General features: G+C 38.1%; 2 protein-coding genes across 11 annotated transcripts in view; one reads left to right on the top strand and one right to left on the bottom strand.

Annotated features, from left to right (window-relative positions):
• The window catches only part of LOC125887522 (cytosolic carboxypeptidase 4), a 668,935-nt gene that overhangs the window by 598,815 nt on the left and 57,284 nt on the right, over nucleotides 1-12,836 (bottom strand). The gene's annotated exons all lie outside the window — the stretch shown is intronic.
• LOC125887566 (uncharacterized) lies at nucleotides 700-8,766 on the top strand. 3 transcript variants are annotated; one of them, XM_049574513.1, is made up of 5 exons: nucleotides 2,560-4,779; nucleotides 5,592-6,998; nucleotides 7,084-7,228; nucleotides 7,345-7,465; nucleotides 8,064-8,766. In XM_049574513.1, the coding sequence occupies exons 2-5, from the start codon at nucleotides 6,823-6,825 to the stop codon at nucleotides 8,399-8,401; spliced, it is 780 nt and encodes a 259-aa protein (XP_049430470.1). In that variant the 5' UTR covers nucleotides 2,560-4,779; nucleotides 5,592-6,822; the 3' UTR covers nucleotides 8,402-8,766. The 3 variants fall into 3 exon arrangements, 2 of the variants coding, with proteins under 2 accessions (XP_049430470.1, XP_049430471.1); XR_007449174.1 differs by adding an exon at nucleotides 700-2,164 and having other exon boundaries at nucleotides 3,006-7,228; XM_049574514.1 differs by having other exon boundaries at nucleotides 2,560-7,228.

The following is a 12,836-nucleotide window of genomic DNA, read 5'->3' on the forward strand; positions in this document are numbered from 1 at the left end:
CACACATGCGCACGCACACACACACACACACACACACACACACACACACACACACACACACACACACACTTCACTCTGACACACAGACTGTCAGAGTGAAGCTTTTGTTATGCTAATTAATGAGAGCTGCAGCTGACACAGACAGCAAAATGGGTTGAAAGTTTCTCGAACTAGTCCTTCCAATTCCCAAACCGTGGGTCCAATCTTCAATCTGAAAGCATCACCAGATAGATAAAGTTGTTCTGAACGCAGACATATAAAACTTGTATGTCTATGGACTCAAAAATGTGACCTTAACCCTGTAAGACCCAGATATAGAAAAAAATGAGCAAATTTTTTTTTTGACCTCTCAGATATTATTTTAGGAGGTCTCTGATGTAGAAATTAAAGAGTTTTCAAATTTTTTACATTTTAGTAAGTTTTTAGGGAAATGTTGTAAATTTGCAACGTTGGGCATAGTTGGGAACAGAACTTCTTTGTTTGTCCTGGCTATGTCTGAACAGATATACAGAACATTTAAGTATTCATTTGCGGGGTTGATTGCTTACTAAGCCCCATAACAGTATATATCATGAGTAATAATCACACAACAATCATAGTTTTATGAATAAGCATTTATGAATAAAAACATTGGAAAAAAATGTATTTACAAAACTTTTTCCTCCGTCACTTTCAATGTGGTTTGAATGAAGTCTGTGTTCACTTGCAGTGACAGTCCATAAATCAGTTCTTTTCATCTATGAAGCAAAGGCGAACATTGCACTTGCTACACAGTGTGTTTGTGTATCCATTATTAGAAAGAATAGACAGGGTGGTAGACCATGTGTCGAGGGTAGAGATCTAAGTATTACCATTAGTATGTCCATAATTATCATTTCAATACAAATGCTTTTCAAAATTCCACTACATTCAAACAATACTGTCTGGCTGGCCTATTATGCTCTCTACTTATCATACTAAAAGGAACACATGCATCCCTCCAGAGCACTTACAGGTTCACATTCAAGACCATTTGCACCTGTCCCTGAACAATGCAACAGGCATCCCCCCAACAAATCCAGAACATTCAGAACCTGTTTTTCTACCTCCTAATGCTACAAACTGCTGCTTGGGCAACACTGAGAAAAATAGCTCAGGATCATTTAGAAGTTAAAAAACAAACAAAAAACTACAAAGATACAGGGAGTTTCAAATACCCCATACAATTTATTCATGTATTTAATTATGGTCTAAGCTAAACTAAGTAAAAAATTAACAGAAAAGCACATTTAGAGCTTAGTTACAATGAATCATCTAATACTTTAAATTTCTACTACATTTTTTTTTTCAATTTGTGACTATGTGAGAAGTGCAGTGACCTTATGTAATGTGTAAGGAGCACTGTGGAGTTACATTAGGGTCAAAAGTTTTGTACTTGAAAAAATAAAATTTGAAACTGAAAATTCATGTGTTGATCTTGAATTTTGAAAAATATAACAATGTATTCAAAATAAAAATAAGTGTATGAAACGTTTTTTCAAGTTAAATATAATTTTGATTCACATTGGTAATTCTTTTGAATAAATTATTTATTTTCACTTTTCACTTCCATATATATTTTGACATTTGAGGTCTTATTTTTTTCAGTTGCATGTTTTATCTTTTCAGATTCAGACCTTATTTTTTACAGTTTCAAATCTTTTTTTCACTTTCAGATCTTTTTTTTTTTTTTCCAGTTTCAAATCTGTTTTTTGAGTTTCAGACTTTTGACCCTGATGTGGCGTGGGGGGCGTGGTATCAACTGAGCTAGGCATGGAATCATGAGTGACAACTGAACAAAAAGGCTTGGAAACTTCCCCAGTGACAGTGCCTTCAGGGAACGTAGGAACTAAAACAAATCTAACTCAACACTTATATACACCATATTCATGTGATTGGCAGTGTAAGAATTGATGCCAGTGACAAACTTCCATTTAAAAATCTGTTTTAGACAGTACTGAGCACCAATTACGGTATAAGAGCGATAGATTATGCCAGATATCGCAGTTCAACAGCCACATTTTAAGTGCTGATATGTCCAATTTCCACATAGCACTGTGAACGCAGAGTAGTGTCCGCTTGGCTTGCAAAGATGGCGTCCGGCCGGTCGGGTCAACCTGCTGGAGCCCATACCTCCAACACACAGGTGAGACATGTTAACTAAGTTTTGGGAATTCATAACAAACATTAAGGGGTCGTTTTTGTGACAACATACATTTTTTCGTGACGTCTTTTAAGTGGCGAATTTGTCAAAGCTGGAAAGTAAACATTGAGCTAACGTTAGCATTAAGTAGCTTAACTTTACGCCGTATTAGACACTAGCAGGCACTGCCTGAAAAACACAGACAAACCTATTAATTTGAATAAGGCTAGTGCTGTTTTGGCTGCAGGAGTGCATGGGATGCCAAAAACACCCACAGTAGCCTGTGGTGGAAAGCTATAGTGTGAATGAGGCCTGATGCTATCAGCTAGTGTTTGTGATTTCACTCCTTAGCAGCGGTTCCCAACCTTGGGGTCAGGACCTCAAATGGGTTTGCCAGGAATTTCTAGTAATCAATCAATCAATAATAATCTTTACAATGATAAAAACACAAATTGACTTGGGTCTAGTCTGTTTTAACCAGTTACAGCCCATTTTGTAGCTACCTAGCTCTTTTTTCATGCACATTGCTTAATTTCATTGTTTGTTCAGCATTAATTTGAAGCTTGTACAAGCTCACAAGGCTGTACATGTCCTGCAGTGGGAAAATAAAATCCTGCACTAACTTCATCCTGGTTATTCTGCCTCTATCCACAATAATATTCATAGCCTAGGCCCTAAATAAAAAACTATTACTTGATTGAAAAAACAAATTAATTTGATCAAAAAAATGTCTGTGGTCATCTGAGTTTTAGCCAAAGAAGGTTGGGAACCACTGGGTTAGAGTGTCCAGCTCAAGTTTTTGCCATTAATGTATATTGTCTTTGTTAAATTCTGTGTTTGCCAGAATGTCGACTATAGTTCAACGGTTGCTGCAGCTGCACAGAGCCTTATAAGTGTGCTCAGACAGAACTTTTCTCAGGGACAGCAAGAGCAAGGAAGAAAGCAGGAGCAGGAATCGTCTTCTGTAGATCAGGATATGGCCAGGTTCAAGATGTCATGGAATTGTATTTTTCATGTTAATTTGAAGGCAAATTGACTAGTTAGTGTTTTATATGTACATTTATGATCATGTTTTAAACAAATATATATATTTTTTTAATCATGCAGTTCTTTTCCTGGGTTTTTCACAAGGAAAAATTACCTTGGAAAGCGAAAGATACCGAGTCAAAACACCTGTCGCACAGCATCTAAAAAATTCTGGAGGCCTTTTAGTTTCTATGCATACCTGTTAAACATGAATGCAGAAACGACCCCAACCTCATCTGAGGAGATTGAACATGCCCAGGCAGGACTTGGAAAACGACATCTCCATGTCCTGGGATATGAGCCATGAAGAGGTATTACACATAGAGAACATATTACTTAAAAATTGCACCTAAATGTCTATATTTGAAACATATCACTTTATCATAGTGTTGGGCTTTTCTACAAGCATGTAGACATCATCTAGTCCCTTTGTTACTGCTCTCTTAGTTCTTCAGACTACTACAAAATGAGTATCCTAAGATGCAGGGACTGACAGGAGGATGGCTACTCTACAAGGCTACAGGTAAGATAAGATAAGATAGACTTTATTGTCCCTTAGGAAATTTGTCTTGGATACATGCAGTATCTGCTGTTAAAAGACACAAAAAGTTGACACATACAGTTCCTACATATATACAATCCACAAACAGAGCTGGTAGAGAAAACTTGTAAATATAACATCAGTTGTAATACATTGACATTCATATAACTTGCCCAAAGAAACACAACTGAAATGATCCAAACAGTGCTGCATTACAGGTGGTCAGGGTAGAAGGAGACTGATTATGATTCCTCCTGATTCTGATGGATACACTGGGACCCTTATTCGCACAGTTTCAGGGGCAGGAAAAAACACCCTGTATATTGTGCCTTTGCAACATGACTTTGACCTAACACTGCTACCTCCAGATGCCATTGAATTCCAAAGTATGCCAAAAACACAATGCCAAACGTGTAAAGTGAGTTTTCCTTTGCCGATTTTGGCCCTTCATGTTCAGGAATGCATGGTGTCTCAGATAGACTCAGCATTAGAGGATGTTGAGGTAAGTATTGCTACAAAATATATGTGATGTTGCATTGTGCAAGTACAACTTATTTAAAATGTTGACTGTTGTTCTCTGAGTTATAACAGAATATTTGTGGGTCATTTGTAATATCTTAGACATGCCAAAGTGAGGTCCAGATTGTTTCCATGACAGCCCCCTCTGTGCACTGTGACCCAGAGACATCCGTTGAAGAGGTACAGTACTTGATGTTATTGTACTTCCTTTTGAAATGCCTGCATTGACATTTTTTGTATGGGACAGTTGCTAATATTCAAACTTTTTTCTATCAGAAACTTCCATGTCCTATCTGTTTCTTGAAATTCACACCACAGTTCCTAGAGATCCATGCTAGCATGTGTGGAGAAAGGTATTTGAGATAGTGGACATTTATGTCAATTTTAAATGTATATGTTACTTAAAGTACTTGTTTTTTTTCTGTTAGTACCAATACTTGTCTCCCTTGTGCTTTTTTAGAAGAGAGGAAGATTGTAAGTTCGCTGAGACACCTGCCATGAGCCAGGACAATGGAGTGGAGCAGAACAAAAGGTAAATACTGTGTTGTGTAAAGATATAAATTTCTTCATCCTACAAGGATCTTCATTCTACAGAGCTTTTGTATTCAACATTAGTGGTAAGGGTGTAAAGCAGAAGTTTAATCACGATACGATATTATAGGGATGATACTATTTCAGTTCAGTTCAGGGGCCTGCAATCGATATAAGACAATATCTGATCCATTTAACAAAATCAGTTATATTTACAGTTTGTCAGCTTACAAAAAGCAACTAAAATATGATTTCACAATTTTGTTATTGAGCTCTTCTAGACATTTAAATGAAAAACAATCTATTCTTTTTAATAAAAAGAATACAGATAGACCATAGACTGTATATAAGAAGTGGGCGTAACAGCTGTGACGTCACCCATTGGTTTGTGGACTCTGGTTTTGAAGCCAATAGTTCAGAGATTTGAAAACCACGCCCTGATGCATACCCTGCTTTATCATCAAGTATCAAATCAGGCCAACATTTAAAAAATGAACATCATACTGTATTGAAGAAGGCTTTAAACTAGTGATTGACACATAAACACATTTTGAAAACATTTACTGAGGTTATATATCAAGCGAGAAGTAGGTGAATTCTCCATTGACATTGTCTTTGGAGTTACAGTTCTGTTAATGCAGGAAAAAACTGGTCAATTTCAAAATAAAGGCATGTCTAGATGATGATGTGGATCGATGTTTTCACTTTGCAATAATGATATTGGATTGTTGATCATATATTAAGCCATATCAATGTATCCGTACAACCCTAATTAGTACTTTACATCCATTAATTATGTGTTTTATTTGGCAGTGTTGATGATGTATTGGACATCATTTGTCAAAGAGTTGACACAGAGAAGTCGTTCAACATCCAAATCTCAAGAACAAGCATTCTGGAGAGAGGCATTCTGCAGTGGCAACGTCAACAGAAAAATTCACCCACTGCTTCTCTGAAAGTGACCTTCTTTGGAGAGGCAGGAGTAGACACAGGTGCTCTCCGTAAGGAATTTCTCACAGGTAAAACAAAAACATATTTGCATTAGAATGTTATAAAGCATGTGGAAAATCAGTCCACTGAAACATTTTTTAAATTTCAGCTTATTATGTCTGTGTGGAGTTTGCATGTTCTCCCCGTGTCAGCGTGGGTTCTCTCCGGGCACTCCGGCTTCCTCCCACAGTCCAAAGACATGCAGATTGGGGACTAGGTTAATTGATGACTCTAAATTGTCCGTAGGTGTGAATGTGAGTGTGAATGGTTGTTTGTCTCTATGTGTCAGCCCTGCGATAGTCTGGCAACCTGTCCAGGGTGTACCCTGCCTCTTGCCCGATGTCAGCTGGGATAGGCTCCAGCCCCCCCGCGACCCTCAAGAGGATGAAGCGGTTAGAAGAAGAATGAATGAATGAATTTCTACTTTCATATTTTGACATGATTCTACTGTGTATTATTTCATACATGGCATACATTTTCTACTCATTAGTCACCTCTCACTCTGAAAAGAAGGTCTCACACACACATTTATATTTTGGTTGAACTTCCAATTAAACTATTCTGGTCTAAAAAAATTGACTAGTACTTGACACAGAAGGCACATGAGCACCACAGTAAATGCGGTTTGTACTTATGTGTACAGAAATGGTGGCAGGAATTGAGGGTTGTTTCTTTGAGGGACCACAGCATCAGAAGAGCCCACGATACTCTCTGACTGACTTAGACAGTGGCCTCTACAGGTGTGTTTATTTTTATGCAAGTAAGGACAAACTGTTCTTTTTGTTAAATGTTTTCTAACATAAGTAATCCATTAATGCTCAGTTTGTGTAAATAGGACTGTTGGAGAGATTTTGGCTGTTAGTTTGGCACAAGGTGGCCCAGCCCCTGCCTTTTTCAGCCCATGGACCTACAGTTACCTCTGTAGTGGGAAGATAAACCCAACAGTTCTCAACAGTGATGCAGTGGCTGATGTCCAGTTGCGAGGGTTAATTGAGCAGGTATGGTCTCTATATGATGGAAATGCTGGGTTAATGAAAAAAGCATTCTTTGTCAAATGATATTTTCAGGTTTACTTGTAATATGGCACAGAGATGTTCTTCCTGGTAATTTATGTTTTCATTTTCAGGTTGAGTTGTCGACTGACCATTCAATTAAAGACCTAACTGATGAAATCTTAAATTGCGGATATACTGGAGCTGTCACAGTTCAAAACAAGGAGTCCATTGTTCGGTATGCTAGGACACAGGGTATTTTTATATATGTATTTATAGGAAAATACAATGCACAAGTAATTTTTTAATTTCTGCTGTTGTAGGGCCATAATACTCCATGCAGTGCTGAGGTTGCAGCCTATGTTGGAACAACTAATGAAAGGCCTGCAGCTGTATGACCTTCTTTTGCTCATCTGGCAGTACCCAGATATCTGCCGACCCCTGTTTGTTCCTGGAGAAGAGGTCAAGGTGAGCAAAACAAGTGTGACCATTTAATATTATTATGAAGAAGATACACTAACTTGCTGTGAAATTTCATAGTAAAAGGGTGACTTAATTTACATCTTGATTTTATCTCATCATAGGTCAATGCAGTGTTTGTCATGGCATCCATTCTCCCTCAACTGAGTGACAAAGGGACTACCAGGCATCAGGTTGAGCTGGAGATGATTAACTTTGTACAGGACTTCCTTTATGAAGTTGAAGGTATATTGATTTTTATTTCCTGCAAATCTGAACTCAAAAACTGTCACATTTGAGTGTTTGGTGACAAAACATTGAAATTTGTGACCACTTGTAGTCTTTAAAAAAATAGCCAGCTGCCACCTGTAGTTTTCACTGGTATTAAACAGGTTAAAGTTTTATTCTCCATGACAAATCCTGATGGTAATAGCTATTGTTTGCCAGGGCACTCTGTGTTTTAAAATCAGAGGCTGGCTCTCTCATTTATTTTTTGAGCAAGGCCATAATCATAATAAGCATACATAAAGGTGATACCTACAAATGATTCATTGTTTCCTAAACCTGACAAAGACAAATCATCTCCATTCCATGTAGAAGTACTTACTGCTAATAAAATAACACAGTATCCATTATCCATTATTGTAACTATTGTGCCTGGTTGAGATAGTCAATTATCTCCAAATATGAAATCATTTTAAATTTTTGGATCAGCTGTTCTTTTGTGGCTGAGAGTACCTCTGTCTAACTCACTTATTTAAATTCAAGAACTGCACTGCCATAAAGGAAAAGTAAATGTTTAACTGTCACATACACTTGTTTTTTTAATCTATTTGCTTCATAGCTGAAGATCAGGGGCATGTGGATGACAAAGACAGCCCAGGTGAAGATGACAAAGATGGCCCAAAGACCAAAAAGATCACACCTGCGAGGTTTCTGCAGTGGATCACAGGCCAAGGTCACATCCCACTCCTTCCCTCAGAGAAGAAGGATTTTGCTGTAACGATCAAGTTTAACCATGACTGCAATGCAGACTTCGGGCATCACAAAGTCTGTTACCCCGTTGTGTCAGCATGTGCCAAGACTGTTGTGCTACCTGTAAGACATATGAGGTCCTATGACCAATTCAGAGAGGTTCTGAAGGAGGCTTTTCAGCTAGGCCAAGAATTCAACAATGTGTAATTCCATTAAATGTGTCTGTTTTCAAGGTTAAACTACAACCTAAATGTTTAGCACCAATTGCTATTGTTTACTCTGTTCTGATTTTAAGAAATAGTACTGCATTTGCATTCCAAGAACTTGTTATATAACAGTACTGTTGAACATTTTTAAAAGACAAATATCCAGGTTTGGAAGTACTTGGCTTCAACAAATAAACATTTAAAAACCCATTTGTTGTAAATTTATTGGTGTTCAACTGGTTAAACCCTTGAAACACAATGTTTGCTGTCAGAAGGATCTAGTAGATCTTCATCCTCAAGGCTGTGAAGAACCTCGTAGTACACGTTTGAAACTGCCATCCAAACGTCTCACCACACCAACGCACTATTCTGTTAAAAGAAAACATAAAAATACCCTCATGTTTGTACAGTATATTTGAACTTTCACAAAGTATGACTGTGGAAGGCAACATCTGACATGATTAATTCTATTGAATATTATTTTTTAAAAAATATATATTGTGCACACTCTTTCCTGACAGGAAACTTCCCCTTCCACAGCCTCTAATAGTGAACATGCATCGCGCTATGCCCACATTTTCCACTCCTTGGTCACCTCTCACTCTAAAAAGAATGTATCACACACAAATAAATACTTTTTTAAAAAGTTATGTTTAAAAAATACATATGCTACAGTAACTTTTAAAATCTTGAGAGCTCCAAATACATAACTTTGAACAAAATAAAAACCTAATAGTCTTAAATACAAATTTACAAATAAAAGGCTTTGAAGGCAGCAATATTTAAGACCTAGACAATCTAAATTGTAATTGTAAGACAACTTAATACTTTTTAAAGTGTTGGAGCCGATAGAGCACAAAATGCTAATGTTGTTAATTCATATTCAGTGTCGAGGATGTTGTTGCAGCTTCGTCTTACAACCTTAAACATGACAAGCCAAGACTCTAGATTTAATGATCTGTTAAGTTCTGAAATAGATTTTTATGAAAGACAAGCGAAAAACAAGGTGTTTTCTGGTTTTGGTTTAATTTTTATTCCAATTGCTGATTTGTGCATAACTCTCTCTGGTCATTTCACTGGTCAAATTATTGTGCAGTGATGTGTAAAATGATTGAAATGATCCAACCGTTCAAACAAGAATACTGGAGCTGATGGCCAGCTTAACATTTGTTTTACATCCAACATATTACAACCATTATACATCTTTAACTGACAGCTAATGCACAAATTTCTGAGGAATGAGTACCACTGTGAGCTTCACCTATTTGTTGGTCTTACCTTAATGGAAAGCCATACTTTTGCACTGCCTCTAAGAAGAAATCAAGTGCAGTGGATGCTTTATTATCACCCAGGTACATGATCATCATTAAACATAAATAGAAGCTTGTTCACATACATATACAGTACAGGCCAAAAGTTTGGACACACCTTCTCATTCAATGCGTTTTCTTTATTTTCATGACTATTTACATCGTAGATTCTCACTGAAGGCATCAAAACTATGAATGAACACATGTGGAGTTATGTACTTAACAAAAAAAGGTGAAATAACTGAAAACATGTTTTATATTCTAGTTTCTTCAAAATAGCCACCCTTTGCTCTGATTACTGCTTTGCACACTCTTGGCATTTTCTCGATTAGCTTCAAGAGGTAGTCACCTGAAATGTCTTGAAGGAGTTCCCAGAGGTGTTTAGCACTTGTTGGCCCCTTTGCCTTCACTCTGCGGTCCAGCTCACCCCAAACCATCTCGATTGGGTTCAGGTCCGGTGACTGTGGAGGCCAGGTCATCTGCTGCAGCACTCCATCACTCTCCTTCTTGGTCAAATAGCCCTTACACAGCCTGGAGGTGTGTTTGGGGTCATTGTCCTGTTGAAAAATAAATGATTGTCCAACTAAACGCAAACCGGATGGGATGGCATGTCGCTGCAGGATGCTGTGGTAGCCATGCTGGTTCAGTGTGCCTTCAATTTTGAATAAATCCCCAACAGTGTCACCAGCAAAACACCCCCACACCATCACACCTCCTCCTCCATGCTTCACAGTGGGAACCAGGCATGTGGAATCCATCCGTCACCTTTCTGCGTCTCACAAAGACACGGCGGTTGGAACCAAAGATCTCAAATTTGGACTCATCAGACCAAAGCACAGATTTCCACTGGTCTAATGTCCATTCCTTGTGTTTCTTGGCCCAAACAAATCTCTTCTGCTTGTTGCCTCTCTTAGCAGTGGTTTCCTAGCAGCTATTTGACCATGAAGGCCTGATTCGCGCAGTCTCCTCTTAACAGTTGTTCTAGAGATGGGTCTGCTGCTAGAACTCTGTGTGGCATTCATCTGGTCTCTGATCTGAGCTGCTGTTAACTTGCCATTTCTGAGGCTGGTGACTCGGATGAACTTATCCTCAGAAGCAGAGGTGACTCTTGGTCTTCCTTTCCTGGGTCGGTCCTCATGTCTGCCAGTTTCGTTGTAGCGCTTGATGGTTTTTGCGACTCCACTTGGGGACACATTTAAAGGTTTTGCAATTTTCCGGACTGACTGACCTTCATTTCTTAAAGTAATGATGGCCACTCGTTTTTCTTTAGTTAGCTGATTGGTTCTTGCCATAATATGAATTTTAACAGTTGTCCAATAGGGCTGTCGGCTGTGTATTAACCTGACTTCTGCACAACACAACTGATGGTCCCAACCCCATTGATAAAGCAAGAAATTCCACTAATTAACCCTGATAAGGCACACCTGTGAAGTGGAAACCATTTCAGGTGACTACCTCTTGAAGCTCATGGAGAGAATGCCAAGAGTGTGCAAAGCAGTAATCAGAGCAAAGGGTGGCTATTTTGAAGAAACTAGAATATAAAACATGTTTTCAGTTATTTCACCTTTTTTTGTTAAGTACATAACTCCACGTGTTCATTCATAGTTTTGATGCCTTCAGTGAGAATCTACAATGTAAATAGTCATGAAAATAAAGAAAACGCATTGAATGAGAAGGTGTGTCCAAACTTTTGGCCTGTACTGTATGTATGTATATATATATATATATATATACACACACATATATATATATATGACATATATATGATATGACATATGGATCTACTGTGGACAATCCCAGGAGAATCCTTCCAGGAGTGCATGGAGGCGTGGCGGAGAAGGATGGGAAAGTGCGGTGGACTCGAGGGGGATTGTTCTGAAGGGGAAAACTTGTAATTTGTACTTTAGATTTGATATACATTTTATGTGACCCCAGTCCTGTTACTTTTGTGAGGCACCTCGTATATACACATATATATATATATATATATATATATATATATATGTATGTATACACACACACACACACACACACATATATATATATATATATATGCACCCTACAGCAAGTTTAACAGTAGATCCATATGTCATTTTCAACTGTCATCATCTCACTTAGTCTATACAATCTGTAATGGTTATTGGTGAAAAAAGAAATAACCTTTCGTGAGAATCCATCAATTCCTCCAAAAATAACAAAGCCATATCTTTGAAAATAAAAATCAGTGTAAATCACTATCTGTGTACATTTCTTTGAATTAATTTGTTGATGCAAAACAAGGGTGTTAAAATGTCACAGGGAATCTGTAAACATATTTAATTTTTAATGTATCATTCTGTATTTAGTGTTGTAGATCTGAGTAGCATGTAAACATTAAGGCATACCTGACAAGTTCAAGATTTGTGTCGATATGAGTCAAGTGCAGAGGACCCTGAACAGAATATGTCCTTCTTGCAACACACCCAATCCTTGTCATTCGTGAGAGTACTCCAACAGGGTCTACACGATGCATGGATGAAGACACTCTCTTCCACTGGACATGGTGGCCCATGGCCTGCAGGGTTCCTTTCATCATTCGGTATCATACGTGTGGTGTCCTGGCTTTCACTGACCTCACCAAATTGTCCAGTTGTTCATCAGTTATGTTACTGTAGTACTGCTTTATGGAAAGGCCATTATCGTGCATGCGCCGTTTCACTGTACTCTCAGATACACCCAGAACATTTGCAATGGATGACACTGGTAGGGACATTTCTATCAGGCGTTGTAGTTGCTGAGGAGACTCATCATATTTTGGCCGTCCCATTTCTCCTTGCAACACAGGCACTTGACTGGGGGTCAGATTAGAGTCGTCCTCCATATTGACAATCGTTGTCAACTCAGTCAAAGCACTGATGACTTCCTGTGGTATCTCAACCTGGCCAGACAACGACCTCAAAAGAACCATCTCCTGGTTGACAACAAACTGTAAATAGTCCACATCAAGGGGTAGTCTTTGTGTGACCTGAGAAACTTTATTGAGTAGTCTCTGAAGAAACTCCCTTTTCAGTTGCTCCTAGAATAAACAACATCACTTTACATTATTGCACTGGCTTGATTAAATATTTTAAGTTACACACACACACA

Source organism: Epinephelus fuscoguttatus, linkage group LG4, assembly GCF_011397635.1.
Source record: "Epinephelus fuscoguttatus linkage group LG4, E.fuscoguttatus.final_Chr_v1".
NCBI lineage: Eukaryota > Metazoa > Chordata > Actinopteri > Perciformes > Serranidae > Epinephelus > Epinephelus fuscoguttatus.

What these genes read in the sequence shown, in the direction of transcription:
- LOC125887566 (XM_049574513.1), top strand. Translation starts at nt 6,823, where the DNA reads ATGATATTTTCAGGTTTACTTGTAATATGGCACAGAGATGTTCTTCCT. An exon ending in AACAAGGAGTCCATTGTTCG is followed by an intron (nt 6,999 to 7,083) that starts GTATGCTAGGAC and finishes CTGCTGTTGTAG; the next exon opens with GGCCATAATACTCCATGCAG. An exon ending in CTTCCTTTATGAAGTTGAAG is followed by an intron (nt 7,466 to 8,063) that starts GTATATTGATTT and finishes TTTGCTTCATAG; the next exon opens with CTGAAGATCAGGGGCATGTG.